This window comes from Prorops nasuta, unplaced genomic scaffold (genome assembly GCF_024137725.1).
Source record: "Prorops nasuta isolate Cenicafe-Biocafe unplaced genomic scaffold, Cenicafe_Pnas_1.2 PNAS00015, whole genome shotgun sequence".
In the NCBI taxonomy this organism is placed as follows: domain Eukaryota; kingdom Metazoa; phylum Arthropoda; class Insecta; order Hymenoptera; family Bethylidae; genus Prorops; species Prorops nasuta.
Window position 1 is genome coordinate 598,663 of NW_027116812.1, and position 20,994 is coordinate 619,656.

The window sequence follows — 20,994 nt, forward strand, 5'->3', positions numbered from 1 at the left end:
TGGTAAGAGTCGAAACGACTCAGTTAAGTATAGCTTTAGTTACGTAAGCAATACAACACAGAATCACTTAACTGGAGTTTTTGACAAAAGGAAAATCTGCATTGTTTCCAGTGCCAGTTTAATAGAGACAGAAGGTGTTCAAAATTGGCGCGTTATTAATATTAGATGGCGTTACCAGCGCCGTCTAATGCGTTAGTCAAGTGCAGTGTACAATGTAAACAGTTTATATTGCATTATGTTCACTGTACTATAGTTTTTACGGGGTTATATTTGGTGAAGTCGTGCGTGACGAGTTATGCAACATTCGGTGTAAAAACGTTCCATAATAGGAGGACCAGATATTGTGACACCTGACCTACTTAAGCAAAGCCACGGACAGAGATCGTATCTAACGCAGCGGCACATCGATGAGCCAAAAATTAGGAAAAGGAGACCGATCGACAGAATAATCACTCGTTTTATCAAAGCTCGCATGGAAAATTAGCTTTTTGGAAATTGCGTCTTTCCGCAACATATTGTCGAAGCTCAGTGCCGTCGCTAGTAATCTTATGTGCCTAGACGAGACTGTATCAATTGTATGTTACGCGATTCCAATTCTGATTGCTTCCCTCTCTTCAATTATCCGTCGTAGAAAAAATTCTCAACAGGCTAAATGATAGGAGAGTGAGTGGAGCTCTTTCCATGCGTAGTTGATAAAAGGAAGTCAACAGTTTATACACGTGTCGGTGCCTCAAATGACATTAGAGTCGTGTGGTAGTTTACTTTACGATTTCCCTTTCGTTCCCCACTACCGTATCAAGTGAGACTAGGAATTCTCCCCGTGCCTCCACAGAGATACAACTCGAGGAATGTCATTAGCCGCTTTCATAATGAAATTAATGAAGAAGTAAATTCCGTTTACATATTAAAAGTGACAGAGTCTATCCATTATTAAATGAAATAAATTATTACAAAAAAAAAAAAAAAAATAGCGTAATCTTTCGAAGACTGTTTGAAAAAATGTTGAAATGACGTATATGACTCGAAGGGTGGAAAATGTGAGATAACTGAGATAGAATCCAGGAAGGTGATAAGGTCAGAGCTAAGAGTTGATCGGACTCGAAGGAGTTTGGTGGGTACGTTCCTGGTGGTGGTACTGTCAGACGTGCGACGGACGACGGTGCGCCGGATGCTCGCTTGACTAAGGGAGTGCCCGTCCCGATGCAAAGTGTAAGTGAAGTGGCCTACAGACCTACATTTCTCTAACGTTGGATTTTTTTCGAGCCGCCGGCGACAGGAGGTTAACAATCGGGAGGGATTTTTTTTCGCGGCCGTGTGTGATGTCGCCGTTATGCGATATAGCGATGTTTGCTTGAACGGCGCTTGAGTTTCGGAACGCTCTCGCTCGGTCTGGGACGGTGACGGTGACGGGGACGGGGACGAGGACGGTGGTGGCCGGCGCGCGGGCGCGGGGTCGCGGGGGTAGCCTAGTGGCAAAAGGCTAAAAAGAGACAGACCGTACCGACCGGGGCCGGAGTGCGAGCGAGACTGCCGCAAGACTGTAGCGAGAGAGAGAGAGAGAGAGAGAGGAGAGGATCACGGCCAAAATCAAGAGGGATAAGGAGAGTAGAGTAGGTAGAAGGGAGAGGAGAGGAGAGGAAGGGCTGTAGGAGAGCGTGTGCGTGAGAGTGTAGGTGGTGTCGCGAGCAAGCGCGCGCGCACGCACACAAACGCGTGTACACATATATACGAATAGCGAGCAGCAGCAGCAGCGGCAGCAGCGGCCGAGAGAGAAGAGACAAGAAGAAGAAGAAGAAGAAGTGCGTGCGCCTGCTGGAGACGAGATAACGTGCAGGAGAGGAGGGATCCGTCTGCTGGTGGAATGCACGAGGTTCGAATGGCTACGGGGACGGGAGAGGGAGAAGGTCCCGCGGTCCTTGAAGGAAACGCAACGGGCGTCCTTACGGAAACCACCTCATCATCCTCGTCATCGTCGTCCTCCTCCTCTTCGACGTCGCAGCTGCACTCGCAGCCGCTTTTGCAACATCAGCCAACGGAGACTACCGCTACCACGACGATTTTGACGGAGAGCTCGACGATCGACCTGCTTCAGGCAGCTCAATCTGCTCATCATCAGGTGCAGCAGCCACAACAACAGCAGCAGCAAGAAGCACGGCCGCGAATTAACCTGGTGACCGACGTAGCAGCCAATGATGTTTCAGGTAACCTCAACATCAACTCTCTCGAGTCTCATCCATGTATGCCCAAGAAGCCTTTGTTGTCGCAGTGTGCCGCTTGCCAAGCCCCTTCTTTCCCTTTCTATCCCCATATCCGTCTTCCACTCTCGCTCTCTTTTTCCATCAGTCTCATTCTCCCACACACACACACACACACACACAGAAACGCCCGACACGCGCACACATCCGTCTCTCTACCTCTTTCTTCCTTCCTCTCTTCCCCACCCATAAAACGTCTGACATTCGCTCTCTCGCTTTCTCTCCCTGCCTACAGCTCCCTCTCACTCTCACTCATGCACACCCAAACTACACGATTCCCCTCTCCTCCTCCTTCTATTCACTTCCGATGCTATACAGGTACACTCGTTATAGTCATAGTGCATGCATACAATATTACCAATTGAAAAAGATATTCCAATTCAAAAAAGTAGTGAAAGCAAAGCTTAGGCAAGTATTCTTAATCTAACAAAAATAAAACTACTAAAAACAGAATTATTATACCTTATTATATCAAGAGTCACGGTTGTGTCTCGACGGCAAGTACATATAAAAGTAGATAATGACATGTCTATTATATAAATCTTTCAGAAAAAAAATCCTCCGATACATTTACCATTTTCCGTCTCGCAAAGAAGGAACTAATATTTTCATAAAACTGCTCAAATTAAGCTGCCACATTATTCACGATTTATTTAGGATTATTTCATTTAGCTATTCGGTACAGTTGGTCACCTTCTGCTGTCTATGCACTTTGATACTACTACATACACTATAGTCAATGAAATATGATTTTCACAATTTATTCCTACGATGCAAATGTTTTTCTTTTGCATTAATGCATAAGGAAAAGCGGTAAACACTCGATCCATGCATGTTTTCACGTATGTATACACCTATTAAGACTAATATGTGTCATTTTCAAATTTGCTTATTATGTATTATTACAAGAGACCTTTGCGAGTTATCCCTTTATCTATTTCAGCGATGTGTGGAATATAGAGGGTTAATTGAAAGCTGGTAGGCTTATGGCGTTCATTAGCTTAATGATTAGCAGTAAGCCACTCGTATAGGCCCAAGAACAATCACCCCTTTATCCTACTGCGAGGTTTGTTTCTCAACTCTCGGCTTCTCCCGAGAAGCACGTATCGGTTTGAGCGGAATATGGTGAGATGGCGAAACTCGCAAGAGACTCTTGTTCGATAGGTGCCAGAAGCTGGCACGATCCACCAACTGAAATTTGGCAGAGACAAATTATTTGATCGGGGTGTGGTGCAGTCGGTTTGTCATCAATGTAGCACTGCGTTACGAGCGACCGATAGAAGACAATATTATTCATTCGTCGAGTAGAGAGTTGCAGATAGAGTTACAGCGCCGTCCAACAGTTGTTTGTAAACATTGAATCGCGAGCCTCGGTCCTCGGTTATTCTTATATACATAAAACATATTCGTAGAAAGCTTTTATAACGCATTACAAAGCAACACGGTCCATTCTCGGAGAAAACTCTGCCAAAGACTCGATCGCTTAACGAACGTCAATTTGAAAAGTGTCGTTAGCGTTTAGCAATGCACGCTTCGACGTTTAGTGATTTATAGCGAATAAGAGCAGGATGGCATAAATTAATTACAAGCTGAACGATTTTCTTTATTTGCCTCGTCCCGCATATTCAACGAGACGAAGCGATATTCTCCAAGTGATTTTATTTCTGATGCTGCGACGACGCACATCACGAAGCATTGCGAGACGTTCTTTTCTCTCCAACACCATCTCTCTCGAGTCGTGTCACGAATCTTCTCTCTACGACCTTTACTCCTGTACCATGCATACAGCACAGCAAAAACCTATCACTCACCAATGTATTAATTACGCTCGGTATAATAGTTTTGGCAAATGCTTGTTTTATATACATATAACAACAGAGATGCGAGATCAAACATAGAACGTTGTATCGTTCGTTTCCAAGAAGCTATTTACCTTCGATAAATATGCAGCAGCATCAGCAGCAGCGGTGGCAGCATCGACTAGATTGCCGCGTCTGTGTGACGTAGCAGAAGAGGCACAATATGAATCTATGTAGGCTTCATTTTCGATACGCAATTATTAGCGTGTGAGTAGCAACGTCAGCCGACTACACGTGACAGATGCAAGCAAGACAATGTACTCAAGCGTCAAGGACAGCAGCGCGACTCGCTACTTTACGAGTTCTCTCTCTCTCGGCTCTCCTCGCCACTCCTCGCCTCGCCTCGTCTCTGGTCTAGCGGCACTAAACTCCCACCCCTCACCTACCATTAATCTTCTAAACTTTAATATACTTACCAACAATCGGTGCTCTCTCGCTGCCAGCCATGTGCCATCGTAAACAGAACGAAATCTCTCTGACTGTCCAGATAGTCTATATAGCCTAATGAACGTATAATTAAAATTAAATAATAATCGCCCCTCGATAAAATAGCGCGTTCTGTCCACATATATTCCGGAAGATATTGTAGGAAATGACAATATAGAGCTTATCAGCCGGAAATATCATCCTAATGGAATTCCGTTAATTGATAAGAAATTGATAAACGTAACACCCTGGTTGAACGGTTTTTATCGTTACGTTAAAACATAATTAGGTTGAGATAATTGGTGGTAGATGAGGATCAAGCGTGTGTAGGATTGGTGTTTAAAGTTTAACGCGCTGTTTACATGACTGTGATATTTTAGAGGAATTACTATATATTCATATATAGGTGAATTGGTTATAGTTTAGTTTACTTTTGAGACTATAGCTGTACACAGTTTGCATTGGGTAAGGTCGGTAAACACAGAGGAGCCCTATAGAAGGTATCGTTTCCGGACTTTGAAGAAATAAGCGTGGTGACGCGTGGCGTGAACGAATTTCCTTTGAAAAGTCCAGCAAAGAGAGATTTCCGATGTTTATGCTAGAGAGTGCGCTTTGGGTACAATAGGTCAATAGGCGTGTGAAGATCTACCTGCTGCGCCAAGCGGCGCACTTGTTGCATTTCCCTCGGGCTCTTCTTTTGCCCCTCTGCTCTCTGCCGATCCTTCTGTGTCTCCTTCATTCCTCCTCCCTTCCTGCACACGCAATACTATAACTATATATATGTACTTTTCTTTTCCAAAATGTAAACAGAAGGAGCGTGCTTAGGCGCGCGCGCGCGCGCGCACTAAATAAATCACGATTATTTCGGACAAAGCAATAAGGGATGGGGGATACTCGAATAGGTCGATTTGAGTCCCGAAACGAACCAACTCGACTCGAATTGCGAGCCCTTAGCCGAAGAAGGACGCAATTCGGTTGGTTCCATACTTTCACTTGTTGAAAAGCTGATTGCGGCGCATTTATACCAAGGCAATAAAACTCTAACGATTTACTTTTTCAATTGAGTGAATCAAGCGTTAAATTTTATTCTCATATCAAGGGACACGGTAGTGTCTCGACGGCAAGTACATATAAAAGTAGATAATGACATGTCTATATATATATATATATATTTGAAAAGAGAGAAGGACGATGATGTCGCATGGAAGAAAAGTTTCTAACGATTCGTATGTGTAGGAATAAGAACGAGTGTGGTGAAAAGAGCGAGAGCGGAAGTGTGCTTTTTTGATTTTGGAATTAATTAGGGCCGCCTGTGTTTGCCATAGAGGCAGAAAGTGCCTCGCCTCGTCTCTACGTGCCTTAGAAACTATATAAGGAGACAATGATTTATGGTAGTTGGTTGCTTTCCCTTTTCGGAAATTGCTTGACGAAATCGGAAGTGATGGCGAAAATGGGCATGGGCATGCCACGCGACCCTTTAGCCCCTAATCCTCTCCTACTTTTACATTCCTGCTTTCTCTGCAATTCGTTCGTGCCTTTTCGCTCTTCATTTTCACCAGAACGAGCCTCTAATCGTTTTACTACAATGGTATCCCTGTGTTATCTCTCTCTCTCTCTCTCTCTTTGTCGGCTTCTTCTTGACGCAGCCAGCACCCTCACAACTATATATACAATATATTTACCACCCTGCTCGCTCTTTGCCTGCTCACTGTACTCACTCACCGGACCGAACCCCGACACAATGCAAAATATGCTCCGGCCCATCGTCGCGTCCCTACTCTTTCCTTATACCCGCTTAGTCGTCTCATTGTGCAACACTCCTGTGTGACACTGTTGTCCCAACTCTCAGCGGGAGTAAGTAAGAGAAGTTTATTACGAGAAACAGAGTTTGGAGTTTACCTACTGGTTTACGAGCTGCAGCCGTGCGACACGTACCTATAGGGTCCTCGCCATGCAATCGTCCCAAATCACATTGGACACGCGATGCTCCGTGAAAACCTCATAAAAATCAGCGGGATCGCTGCAGCTTTTTGGTAAACACGAGAGATGGCGCGGAAGCGGCGCCTAAAATTAATGCACGACACGTCGATATACATGTGTTTTATTGCGGTATCTGACTCCCACGCGATGCTAAGATGGTGGGTCGTTTCTCCTCCGTGGTGGTCGCTATTCAATCGCTTGACCCACTTTGATAAACTCGCATTGGAATAACTCAATAACACTGAGCCGAGCCAAGCCAACAACAATAATTATCATTGAAGAATCTCGCGATGCGCCACGCTTCGTATTCATGCCACTCGCTTTTAATCTGACCTTATTATATGCAGCCTGCCCTCCAAATTTTCACCTGTAGCTCATCTTTATTCGGCATGATATTCGTAGCGAGACCGAGCGAGCTTGTAATATTCAAACGGAAACGTTTGCTTTCATCTCGACTGAAGAGGGGGGAGGGGCTCGCCCTGCCAAATAGCTCGGGAGCGACCTCACCAGCTACACGCTTTCTCACATATTTGCCTCGCTCTTTAATATACCGCGATAAAAAAGCTTCTTTTCCAAGACAATGGACTTATTACGTATCGAAAACGCCCTTCGACTTAAATGCCACTGTCGCCGCCGCACCGTGACAACTTTTTTTACCGTAGAAATCGCCTCATCATTTCCATCTCGAACGTTTCTTGAGAATCTCACATCGGCGATACTATGTATATATGTATAGCGTTATTATAATAAGAGCAAGCCGTAATTTCAAATCGTTAGAGTATTGAATAACTGCCAGAAGCTATAGGTTTTAATGTAGTCCGTAGGTTGGCGTATACTAGATCAAGCGACGCAGTGGTAAATGTGGCACATCAACTTATTAACCTCAATACACGTGGCATTTAATTAAATAATGGATGATGCCAAGAGAGATATAAAAGGGATTTTCATGGCGTGGAGGAAGAGCGGCGCGCAAGGCTGCAAGAAAAGCGAGATTTTTATTAGAAAAATTATATGATCCATCGCGTGGCGCCCCCGCCAACGGTGAATCGAAAGAGCGAACACACTGGGAAGACCGCATTAGGGGGGACGCCGTCTGTTTTACCGCGTTCCGCAGCAGCGCCGACGAGAAACACATTACGAGATACGTTGACGGGCGACGATCGACGAATTCGCCGGGAACAGCTCACGAGAGAGAATCCGGGCCCTATATAAGAACGAGGGAAGAAACTACTAGCGGCGCGAAAGCGTATTAGGGAGAGAGAGACGGAAAGAAAAAAAGGTTTCATCACACACAGAGACGCTCGATCTCTCGAGCCATGCGCGTTACGTTACGCAAACTTCTCGCCACAGCTCAACCGACACGACGCTTAGCGTCACTTAACGTCCCGCCATTCTCAAATTAATTCAATGCCCAGCATAAGCTCCCCGACCTAAAATTCGCCCCCTACTTCGACGCTATTCTTACCTAACCAAGCCCATCCACGCCATAACCTATTTTTCAACTTTTCTTTCTTAGTCATCGACCAAATCCAATTTCCAATGTCTCCTCTTTCACACTCTTGGAAATCTTTACCCAGCAGCAACTAATGTACATTCGCACGCCTCACACTCTTATTTACCTCTCCCACCGAGAAATTTATATCTAACCCGCGATACGAATATAGGCCAGGATTGACCGTTTCTTTTTTTCAGCGAGAACAGAAAATGGATTTACATCGTCGAAGCCACAAGTCTATCGAGGTTGCCGTGACAATCTCTAAATAGATGACGGAAAAATTAATCCATCGTCGCTCGCGAGCCACTGTTTTTTATTCTTCCTCAATACTTCCAGATGCTAACTACTACGATTAATGTCCACAATTACCGCACGATGGTTATCTCTAACGAATGCTATTTATACAGAATTAACACCTACTTCCGTCACTGTCAACCCCAATATCGTCCAAAATTAGAGACATTCCTCATCGTTCGACAAGACAGTCGATATATGATAATATTTCCTCGCCACTGGTTAAAATTTGAAAAATGAATAAATTACTGTTATACTATCGTTGCTTCGATCCATTGCAGCATGTGCATAAGATTGAAAATGGCGGAGAAGCGAAGTGGAAAAAAAAAAGGAGGGAAAGATTTCGAAGCACATAAGTTTTGCGCGGGTAACGCAGAGGGTTCGTGGGATTACCGTGGCATGGCGCTCGAGTCTCCGATTCACGAAATTCGTGGTCGCGCGGTTTCGATGCGACGAGACGCGGCGACACGCGTAGAGCGCCGCAGCGCCAAAGTGCCTATTCTCTGAGTCGCTGGCGTCGTTGGCGAGCGAGAGCCAAAGGCTGAAGGTTTAGGCCACGATGCTTGTGCTACATTGTGGCGGTCCGGTGTTGGTATTGTTGGTATTGCTATTGGTAGAGGCGCCCTAAACCGGGCTTGAGCTTCTCCGCATGCGTTTCTCGTGCCAGTTATGATGAATTCGATTGAGTAACGCACGGCGAGCACCGTTGAGCCACGAGCTGTGTGACGCCACGGGACACGGTCTGTGGTTTTTAATACGCGTCCTACTTTCCGCTATCTTTCTGTCGAGTGCACGGACAAGCGCGCTTGCCTTGCACGATGGGAGAGAAAGAGAGAGATAGAGAGTGACAGAGGGCAACCGAGCACAGGCAGGCAAGCAGTGAGGGGGGGGAGTTGGCGCACATAAAGCCATCGCTGTGCACGTTTCTTCTCTTCCAACTTCACTCTCTGTGTTTTGCTTCTACATCGCTCCATACACAGGTCCACCGTACAACTCATCTTTTTCTCTCTCACTGTTTCTCCCTTTCAACATATACATATAGTAGTTGATACTTGACTGTCGACAAACGAAGAATGACGCGATTGGCGCGTGTCGCCTTCCCCCTACTCGTGTTACTATATATACGTCACGTCACGATGCCCTCGAGAGAGGAACGAGAAGGGGAGAGGAGAGGAGAGGAGAGCGAGAGCGAGATAACGACGCGCGGTAACACACGTTTGTGTGTATTTGTGCGCTCTCTCTCTCTCTCTCTCCACACGCACACACCCGAGAGCTGCTAGAAGGACTGAAATTGAAAGTGGTCGTCCTACTGGCCCACTGACCTGATTACCCACTGACAATGACACGAATCCTTGCTTGCTTTCCACCACGCCGCACCACCATCCCTCTCCCCCCACCTCCCCACTCGCTCATCCAATCCTATGCGCACCCAGCCCAACCTCCTGTCCTCTCCTCGCTAGCGCAAGCGTCGTCGTCGTCCATCGCGACGCCCGGTACCGTTTTTATCTCGATATTTTCTATTATGTACAAGGTGCTCCTTACAGATTCTACGGAATTCCTTCGGCTGAAGGTCACGCCACCTATTTATCCCACGCCCCTACCGTTTTTTTTCCTTTACTCGTCTTTCTACTCTTCTCAATTATTTAATGATTTTTTCTTAAATCACTATTTAATCTCTCTAAAAATATCTATAGATTTTATTATTTTTTATTCCGGCAACACGACGGTTTTTTCTCTCTTGTTGCTAAGATGACTATTGGTTTCTCGTACACAGCGAGGGTTGCTACGAGGAGCAGTGTACGAAATGTGCCTAGGAGGAGAGATTTTGGGATTAATAGGATTTTTCGTGAGACAGGTCGATACTATCCACTAGATATTTATCAGTGAGAGCAATTCTTCGAGCGATCGATCCGAGCTATTGGGAAATGGGTCAGGGGCGACGGTGGAAGTACGCGCGCGGGACAGACCAGAGGGAGAGAGAAATTCGTAATATTGCAGAAATTGCTGCAACCTTCTGCAATTTGTCATCCGACGCGATGACTATCGTAAACTTGACCCAAAACTAGTATACCAGTATATCGTTTACTTTATTTATATTATACTATAATCTTTCGAACAACTTGCGCTTTTCGTCGCTGCATTTTGATACGTAAGGACCGGGCGTAATAATCGGTATATATATAGACAAGTTTTTTCTCTCGTCTCTCGCCGTCTTTGACAATGTACCTACTCGAAATGGTAAAATGGATCGAGCGATCTTCCGATAGCCGCTTTCACAAAATCCGACGACGCAAATCCAAATTACGTAACGCGAAAAGATCCAGTCCGGGTCTCACTAATTTTTCTCCTCATCGACGGTATCCCATGTGCCACGACGAATAGTCTTTTTGCTTTTAGCCACGAGAAACGCGGCAAAAAGTAGTCCGATTTTGTCCCCAATACGAAAAAACTATAAACTTTTTTCAATTGCTGATATAAATATAGTAGTATATCGCAGCTATAAATATGTATAAACGATTGCATATTTATAAGAAGATTAATCTTTACAACCGCACTGACGTACCACGTTTGTATATCAAATTAACAATCTCCACGTTGATAATAAAATATATATTTTTCTTCAGGGCTTAAACGTTCAAGATTACTTTTATTCAATGGTAAATAGGCCAGTCGTTTAACGCGCTATTCGGTACCAGTAGAAGATTTGCGAAGGCATTAAAGGCCCCTAACACACAGGAGGCATTTATTTCGAAAGTGATGGAGTCCAGCACGAGCCTGCACAGCAGCGTTCTCTCTCCCAATACATAATATAATATTGATTGATTCTTCTGCGAAAGCCCTGCTTCCACTCTACCCATAGAGCACCAAATGACTTAAAGACATTTTTTAGGTGTCTTTTAGTCAATTGGATAACTAAAATATGTCTATAGGATAACTTTTAGTCAAGTGTGCTGTATGGGTGTGTTTACATCGATGCGCGCCCGCAAGTTTTTCTCGCGTTAAACGTAAACACGGGGGGATCGAGTGAGTAGGAATAAGTTATTGCATTTTTGTTTTGGTTATAGCAGAGAGAGACTCTTTGTCTCGGACGCTGATTCTCGGTAAATCTTAGGCTCGAGTTTTGGTAAAAATTCTGAGCTTGGTTTCGTATATACGGCACTCTCGCTTTCGGCAGGCTTTCGCAATATTTTCCCAACCGAGCTCGCGGCTCGACCGACTCGAAACGTACACGCGCTTTCACGTAGCTCTCGATACGTGTATTCCCTCTCCCATGCTAACGCACGCACACATGGAAAGAGTGGTTCTCCATTACCAAGTGACTCTCCTCTCCTGTCTGTCTGCCTGCCTGCTTGCCTGTTCGCCCGCCTACTTTCGCTAGTTTGCGTAAGAAATATATACGTATTCAGTTAGCTAACGCGTCATCCTACAGCCGCACACGAGACCATTCGATATTTAGGGATACTCCCTTTCTCTCCTCTGCCTGTAATACTCACCGCTCCTTAAATCATCAGTCAACCGTGTCCTTTGTCTCGAAAAACTTTCATTAGCCGACACCACTAGCTTCACTCTCCTCTCTCTCTCTCTCTCTCTCTCTCTCTGCCTAATTATCCGAAAATATAACAATTTTCTCTTTAGGGAAATTCAAAGAAACGTCAAAAGACGTTAAATGTTAATTACGCAAATAATTATATTCTACTCCAGGAATTTTTTATAATTATATATATATATATATATAGTACTCTTTGATTATTATACACAGCAGGTGGGCGTTTAATTATTGCCAGCCCGGAAAATAATGATTCTGAAAAAGGTAAAAATAAACTCTCCTACAATTTTTTTTATCCGACCAAATCTTAATTGAGAAAAATTAATTAAAAATTCTAATTCCATGTTTTCCATTAACCTGTAAAAAAAATGTTTCGATTCCTATGATTAAGGACTATATTTGAAAATAACAATTAAAAACGTTGATCCTCCAGTTAGCTGTATCAAATCCTTTCCGTAATTTCTCATCGATCGACGGTGGAGCAAGAAAACGTCTACGGGGTTTTATTTTTGGATGAGTTTGAAAAAAGAATTTTAGGCGAAATGGTTTACGCAATTTGGTTGAAACGGGGCTATATAGCTATTGGTTATAGAGCTGCAGGTGTGTAATATATATATGCTTGAGAGACTTTAGCGCGCGCGCGCAGCGATGACACAATCTTCAGGTTGGTCGTGTCACATCTCTTCGGGGTTCTAAATGGCGAAACTGCCGAAACTTTCTCGGGCCGAAAAGGGGCCCGAGACAGCGGCCTGGAGGAGGATGGCAGTCGCGCAATTTTTAACCGGCGCGGCGGCGTCGAAAGTGAAATTGAATGCCCACTACGTTCGTTCGTAGGTGGGAATTTCAGTGTGGGCCTACCTCTCCTCTTAAACTCTGCGCCACGGCTAACCATATTATATACTCTTTGCAATCTCTGTGTCACCGCTTTCATTTTTAACCTGCTTTTATAACGTATAAATTCCAAAATAAATACCCCCCCCCCCTAACTCTGATTTTCTCATCCTAGCATCTAATATTTTTCTAATGCGACAAAAAATTATTTATTTACGATCTTCTATAGAGAGGGTAAACTCTGCAAAATATATCCCGAGAAAATATTAATTTTATTCAGCAATTTCGCGTAGCTTTTTCTATAAAAATAGCATTGGAAATCCAAAAATAATGCGTCTGAAGCAGGAGACAATTTTTTTTGTCAATAAGTAGTTTTCCGGATGAATAAGAGAACCTCCTACGTGAAAAATAGTGATCTGTAAAATTTGCAGTATGATGCGACGTTTTGTCTAAATGGCGCATGCACAGGATTCGTTAACGTATTTGTTTTGTACGAGTTATGAAGAAGCGATAATTTTCAGCTGAGAAGTAAAATTTCGCTAGAGAGTGGCCCTTAAAGTCCATCGAGCGACGAGTTCAAGTGGGTCCCCGAACAAAGAACCAGTAGTAAAGCTTAAAAAATCTCCAACTTCCTCCCGCGCACTCTCACTTTTTCTCACTGATAGACGATTGCTTCAGAAGAAATTAGTCAAATAGAAATCTCGTGAAAAAATCTCATAACTTTCACTCTTAGATGTTATAATGCTCGAAAGAAATATTTCCACTGGCTTATCTTCGCTGTTATACAATGCTTCGGCTCGAGTGTATTACAAAATGTGCCGCTGTATTTGAAAAAAGGGAAAAATGTAACGAAACAGTTTTGCGCGGGCTAGATTAGAAAGAGAAAGAAGAGAAAAAATGTATAATCAAAGATGTACATGGTGGATATTGCGTTTAGCGGGCAGGACGTGCTTATGTCTGAATTACAAAATGTGCAGCTGTATTTGAAAAAGGGGAGAAACGTAACGAAACTGTCTTGCGCGGGATCAATTAATTAGAAAGAGAGAGAAAAGAGAAAAATATATATATAGTCAAAGAAGTACATTATAATTATTGCGCTTGGCAGACAGAGGTGCTTATGTGTCTGAATTGCAAAATGTGCAGCTATATTTGAAAAAGGGGAAAAACGTAACGAAACTGTCTTGCGCGGGATCAATTAATTAGAAAGAGAGAGAAAAGAGAAAGAATATATATATAGTCAAAAATGTACAACATTGCGCTTGACAGACAGAGGTGCTTGTGTCTGCATTACAAACTGTGCAGCTATATTAGAAAAAATGTAACGAAACTGTTTTGCGCAGGCTTAATTGGATAGAGAGAGAAAGAAGAAAAAAATAGATATAACGAATGATGTACGCGGTAGATATTGCGCTTGGCGGGCGGAGGTGTTTGTCTGCATTTCCTGGAAAGCGTGCGCTTGGAGGAAATCTGGTCAGGGCTCAAGCGTGCGCAATTAATGGTCTTCCCGTTTGAAAATCGAAGGACGATCGTGCTCGACCTCGCGTCGAGACGCTTTTTCCAAGGCACGCACATGCACATACATCGTCGCGCGCCATGCTTAAAATACTACACGACGCACTATCAGTCCATCCATTCGATTTCGATGGAGGTTAGCCGGTAGCTTAAGTGGGTCTCGACCACTTGGTTAGTGTGTCATGGCATACCCGTGCCTGAATAAACTTAATCTCAATAGCAAACTTAATAACTCTCCCGTGCATATGTTCCATGCAGCGATATATACACGCTTTTCTGCACATACGTTATACCTATATATATATATTAATTACTAAATGACCTTCGCCCTCCCCCTTCCCTGTCCCCCAACACCACACACTTCCTAGGCGGAAAACTCCGATTTAGTTTTTTCCACCTCCTCCAAATCCCTCCCAACATTTTTCAAAGCCAATCTCTTCGTCTTGCAATTTTCTTTCTCCACGCGAATTATAAGCAGCGCTTTCAAAAGGTTTCGCAAAAACTATTCATGCTCCCCTTATCGCTGTTTATATCCAGATTTCGACGCGTTCCTCGAACCGTTCCTCCTCGGCCAGTCAGCCCCTCTGACCCCATTCAATAATAATTCTTCTCGATACCCTCCAAGCGAATTTATTTTTCAAAAGCATCAAACCGCCGTTGGCCAAAAGCGCGATCTTTGCTGTAAGAATTTTTACGATAAAGGCACATCTATATCGATAAGGTATATACATATATATTATATCGTTATATCTATTTAACTCTCTCCGTCGAAATTGTTTCGCGCCCGATAAAGTCGCGCGACAGTTTCTCTTTCCTCGCGTTAATCACGTTCCCGCGGCTCGGTGTGACAGAAAAAAAAGCGGGTCGTAGGGGGAGGAAGAGACGCCGGGTTTCGTTTCAGGGATTGCGCAAACACACGGTGAAAATCTCTAAATATAATGAGGCTTAAAACTGGCTGGCTGACTGGTGGTAATAACGAAATTGGTAGGTAGGTCGTGGTTGTTGCTGCTTCGCTATTCGCTGCCTGCTTGTTTGGCGAATCGATCGCGAGCGTCTCGTTCTATAGCTATACTTTATGTATATATATACATATAGGTTTAACAACGAAAGGATCGTGACGATATGTTCGAAACGGAGCGAAGATATCGAGCCCAAGGTCGTCGGCTTTAAAGCCCGTCTCGCTCACCGATCGAGAGATATTCGGGGTGTCTCGCGCGAAATCTTCACAATTTTTTTGCCCCGTTCTCTGTAGAGCTGCGGGAGGAGCAACAGGAGCGCCGCGAACCGAGCCTTGAGACGCTCGCTAAAAACCTTCCTCTGCTCTCTCTTTCTCTTGATCTTCCCTTTCAGACTTTGTAACTCCAACTCGCTGTTGGCCCGAAGAGATAATTTTTCGCTTCTTGCCCCGGGTCGTGGTCGGAACATGCTCTATAGCTTTCTATATAGTGCTACAGTGTACCACTACCACGACGTACCATTTAGGCTCGTTGCGCAACCTGAGAGCCAAATCTGCCCACTGCTACTCTCTTACTCTCCACTCGACTCGATTAAATCATCCCAAGTGTGGTAATTCCTTCTTCTTCTTTTTTTATTTCACATAAGATATGGGTGTATACGTCCACTCGCTTCGTTAATGAATTTTTATGCAGATAGAATCGATGTACACTCGATATAGACAATAATTTCATTGCCTAAGCGTTTCGATTGCACTAAATTGTGCAATTTTCCGATACCGTGGATAAGAAATGATATTTTTCCGTGTTATTGTTGTTTTTTTTTTCTTGTATTTTTCGCTAAGAATTTTATCGACTGCTTTTGCCTTGATTCGACTGTAAAATGTTTATTATTGGCTTACCCGTGTTAATAATAAGAAACCGCTCGTCTTCCCCGACTTGAATTTTTCTGAAACGACCGAGAAATCAACCCTGAAAATGTAAAAATCCTAGAAGATATATCGCGGGTAGATTTTTTCGATTATTATCTAGTTTCGTGGAGTTTATTTATAATCGCGTACGATTTGTCAATTATAGTTAAACTTTTTTCTACTCTTTTTAACAAGAATCTGGTGTTTGTCGAATGGGGATTTTTTGTCATCAGCGAAGGTTGAAACATTACAAATATACTATTTATATATATGTGGTCGAAGAAGTTTGGTTTAGGGTGCATGGTAATCGGTGGTTTACGAGAGAGAAAAAGAATCAATAGCGTTGGCTGCTTGGCAATGAATGCACACGATGGAAAATGCGAATTTGCAATGACCTACTTAGGGAGTTTTGATAAATAAACTTGTGCAGCGAGAGAGAGAGAGAGAGAGAGAGAGAGAGAGAGAGAGAGAGATGGAGCAGCTTGTTTTTTCTCCGTCGAGGCAGAGAGGCAACAAGCGCTATTTATCGCGATCAATTTCGATCTGTTTCTGCATTATTGTGGCAAGGTTGTGGTGTCGCACGATGTTGCTGCGCTTGGAGAGCTGCTCTGTTGAGGGAAACGCGCGCTTAGGAGTGCTGGGAGTTAGGCATGGCAGAAGCAAAGTCGCCGAGAGAACGGTCAGGGAGAGACGGATTACTACTGGATAAGAATGTGTGTCTAGTTTAGTGGGCAAGTAGGTCGCGAGGGAAACCGACGAGTATTACGCAACGCAGTTCCAGTGTTATACAACTATATTGACTCACCGGATTAACAAGTAGGCTGGGTGAAAACGAAAGTTGAGTGCCTAGGTCTCCCCCCCCCCCTCCCCCTTCCCCCTCTTTCTTTCCTGCTCGCCCGTTGGCTCGCTCGCTCTCTTGCTTTCTCCCCTCTCCAGCAACAGCGCACAGTTTCAGATACACTGTCAACAAAACTCAATTGGGCTCTTACTCGCGATTACTATACCTACCTATGCCATTCTGTGTGACAGAGAGATTATAAAACCCACTGAAAATGATTGCCAGCTTATCTCCTATCTCGCTTTGCACTTTATATTTCATCTAATTCGATGATTGGGAAAATAAGAGAAGCGTGCGATGTATTGTTAATAATCGTTGGTTTCCCCTGAATTTTTCGCACTCGCTGTTTTTCTCATTTGATCTGTGTGTACGATATTTATTTATCGTACACTAGCAAGTTTATCCTATGCATCGAGCCATCCGCGAAGGATGTTTCGTGGAATTGGTGCCATATGCGAGGTCCACCCCGATGGATACAGATTTTCAGAGGATCGAATGTTATGGGAAAAAATGAGGAAAACGAGAGCTGGTCAGAGGGAAAAATAAGAAAAGATAAGAAAAGAAAAGAATTAGGTCAGTACGCGACAGCATGATTTTCTTTCGCAAAGCACGCAAACGAAGCGAGGTATGTAAATTGCGGCATAGAAATTACCGCTACTGCTCAATTACTCGAACGTTTGACTCAAGATTCTGATCTAAAAATAACGTGCAACACTGACGGCGCTGTTTTATTTCACCGACTTCTCATTACTATACCCGTACAGCGTCTTTATGCCTTCTCTCTCTCTCTCTCTCTCTCTCTTTATTTATCTAAGATTGAACAGCGAGTATAAATAAATCTAACTATAATGCGTGCAATTATACGCATATAATTCTATTGGTCGAAAAAGGACATTGCGTTATTGTTATTTAAATTTTCCCGCGTTGATACGTAAATAAATACACAAATAGAAGAATTTCCTTTCGATACAGTGGCGAGAAATCGTTGCGTGAATTTTTCAGCGTTCTGCTTGACGCGTTGATACAGTTTTCTGTTTTGAAAGAAAAAGAGGAGGGAGCAGGGGGGACTCTGTGTATGTACAGAAGGATTTCGTCGAGAACGCGATGAATAGCGAATGGCTGTTTTGTTGTCTCATCGAACGGATAGATCGGAGGCAATAATACAGATGTCGCGCGCCTTCTGAAATAATATATATATATATATATGTATGTATAAAATACCTATTCTATAGTGTAGATACACGCTCTCGCGTTTGAGTCGCGGCGTATAGTGTACAACCGCAATCCCCAGACTCGCTTTTATCGACATTGCCGACCTGCATCAAACGCAAAATAATCTCGGCGTGATCTTCAATTTTTCGCAGCCACCATAACCACTCGTCCCACCTTGAAGTTGTCTAGCAGAGCAGCTCTACCATTCCCATCCAGAGTATCGCGTGCACGTGCTATGGCCATTCGATTCTTCTTCATTACCGTTCAAAGTATAAAATTCAATTATTAATTCTATACTGCTGAATTGCTCGTTAAGCTCAGGCATAATTATCGTAACGCAACTGATTTCCAGGAATTTTCCTCCCGATCGTTGCAATTAATTGGAAAAGCGATTGTTCCTTTTTTGCGTTGTTTTCTTGCCGGTGGACAGGCGAGAGCTAAAGTAAGAGAATCGAAGAAAAAAGTGGTTGGTAAAGAGTAATAAGCCGAGTTGCAACAGCTTGGTTCGCAGGACTATAGTATGGCTGTGGCGATATTTAGCAACGCAGGAGAGGTTATAGGTGAATAGGAGATCAATAATGGTGACATACTTACCGAGTAAACCTGGCCCAGTTTCGACACGACCTCATTCTCCCACCCTCTTATTTCACTTTTCTTCCACTTTACTCGCTTACCTATCGCGCCTCCCCCCCTCCTCCCCCTCCCCCTTCACCCTTCCCACCACAACACATTAATTCTACTCTTCTTACTTTCATTCGCTCGTTTCGTTTCATTTACTGGAATGCTTCGAGGTTCCGAAAGAAAAATATTCTCTGAAAAATGTTGCCGTGCTGAGAGGCGAGCCGGTGTACGTGGATAAAAGGATATTGAGTTATTTATTACACATACATATATATATAGTATACACTGTGTATATGCAGGGGCAGACGGAGACGAGATAATACAATCCGAGGTGGCACTCGGGGTAAATTGTGGTTTCTGTGGTTTCTAGACCGTCTGGCCGAGGAGATGAAATTTATATTGCGTATGTAGAAATCCTATGGTTTTATAGGCGTTCAGCTTCAGTTTCTCCCGAAGAAGTTTGATGAGCCAAGAGTCAAGCAAAAACTTGCTCAATTTACCACTGGACGAGAAGTCAGCTCCAACAACACACGGGCGAGATCTTCCTTCGAATTCGCGCTAAATCGATCGATATCATAATATATATATATATAGTGTTCTATTTTATTAGATCAAAGTTAGAGCAGCAGCATTGCTGTGACCTTTAAAATCACAGGGCACACGCTTGTTATTATTACCATTCGTAGTAATATAATAAGTGGAAGCTGCACAACTCTGTCTTTCACGCTCTCGCGTTGCAGTTTTCTCGGAAAATGTCTCTCGGAGGAGTCGGGGAAGTTTTCGCCTTTTCATCTGGACGGAGAGGGACACAGTGAAAAAGTAGGAAATTATTCAGACGCGGCAGGAGGCTGCATACATATATATATAATCGTGTCTGTACAGCGACTAGGTCCTTCGATCGCTCATTCATTTACACTCTCACGAGCCGCCACTATCTTTGATCAGCCTAGTGCATATCGCAGGAAACACCAATAATTAATTTTAATTTATGACATTAATGATATTTGCCTGATATTTAGCGGAAACCACCCAGCGAGATAGTCGATAGACAATGACCACGACTGCTTGCCAGTCTCTTGGTCCTCGTACACGTACATAATAGTCAAGTATATATATATATATGTGTGTTGCAAGGAATTTATGTACCTTGAAATTCTCATATTCGTCGATCCCTCGGCGTGCTCGCTTGATCTTTCTAGCGAAATCGAGAAAATGGAAGCAGCGAGCGTTCTTCGTGACTTTCTTTGCGCAATCGGTCCCTGCGCGCGTGCTTGTACAAAAGTATATACATATATATAATAGATTTATGTCCTTTCGCACTTTTCTCTTTTCGGTGCCTCGCGCAGGAAGGATTAAGTTGCGAAAGTCGTGAAAATAATTTGAAATAAATAAGAAAAAAAAGGGGAGGGGGAGGTATTTGACATTATACAAAGCAATTTAAAACATAGGGTTATATATACCTTGCTCGTCCGTCCTCTTTACGAAAGAGTTATGATTTCTCGCTGTTCACGGCCACTCGTCATAACTCCTTTTCACCGCTCCTCATCTCTCTCTCTCTCTCTCTCTCTCTCTCTCTCTCTCTCTCTCTCTCTCTCGAGGAGGAGGAGGAGAGGGAGCAAGCGAACAATTGGCAAGATAATCATCTTTGGCGCCATTTTGCGTCGGCTTTTTGGTAACGCCGCGTGGATCATAATCCTTAATTGCAGTGTGCAGTTGCGTAACGAGTCGAGCTATATTACAAGGGAGTAATATAATTACGCATTCGCGTTAGGAGAGCCCGATCGTAATAAGAAGATCCGCCGTGCACGCTGTGTGCAGGCGCGCGTCCCTTTGGAAAATACGTGGCCATCTGATGTGTCGAAATTGCAGGAATACCAGGGTAATTTGTCCTCGCACTGGTCAGCACATACACACACACATATATATATATATATATAAGGTGGTGTGTATAGAAATTATTATATCGCGCGGGGCCGATGCCTTGGCTCATTAGTTCTCTTCACTCGCTTTGAACGTACCTCCCAACACAATATATATATATATATATATATATAGTACCACCACCGATCATCACCACTCGCAACACGCGTCATACCGTTCGTTCCCCGGTCGCTGGATCTTGCGAAAAAAATGATGCATCTGCGAAATTGACGAAACGATCATCGGTGCTTTCCTCGTCGGAAGAGTCCGCCCCTGGTATAACTCCGTCGCGTCCTACCGTGTTCTACGTGTACGTATGTACCTCGAGAGAAGAGGAAAA

At 43.7% G+C, this 20,994-nt stretch overlaps 1 protein-coding gene across 1 annotated transcript; it reads left to right on the top strand.

Moving 5' to 3' along the window:
• Window positions 1-217: 217 nt before the first annotated feature.
• LOC136779231 (uncharacterized) lies at window positions 218-8,328 on the top strand. Its single transcript, XM_066736706.1, has 2 exons — window positions 218-2,201; window positions 8,213-8,328. Exons 1-2 carry the CDS (start codon window positions 1,862-1,864, stop codon window positions 8,278-8,280), a joined length of 408 nt encoding a protein of 135 aa, XP_066592803.1. The 5' UTR covers window positions 218-1,861; the 3' UTR covers window positions 8,281-8,328.
• Window positions 8,329-20,994: the final 12,666 nt, after the last annotated feature.

What these genes read in the sequence shown, in the direction of transcription:
- LOC136779231 (XM_066736706.1), top strand. Translation starts at nt 1,862, where the DNA reads ATGCACGAGGTTCGAATGGCTACGGGGACGGGAGAGGGAGAAGGTCCC. An exon ending in AGCAGCCAATGATGTTTCAG is followed by an intron (nt 2,202 to 8,212) that starts GTAACCTCAACA and finishes TCTTTTTTTCAG; the next exon opens with CGAGAACAGAAAATGGATTT.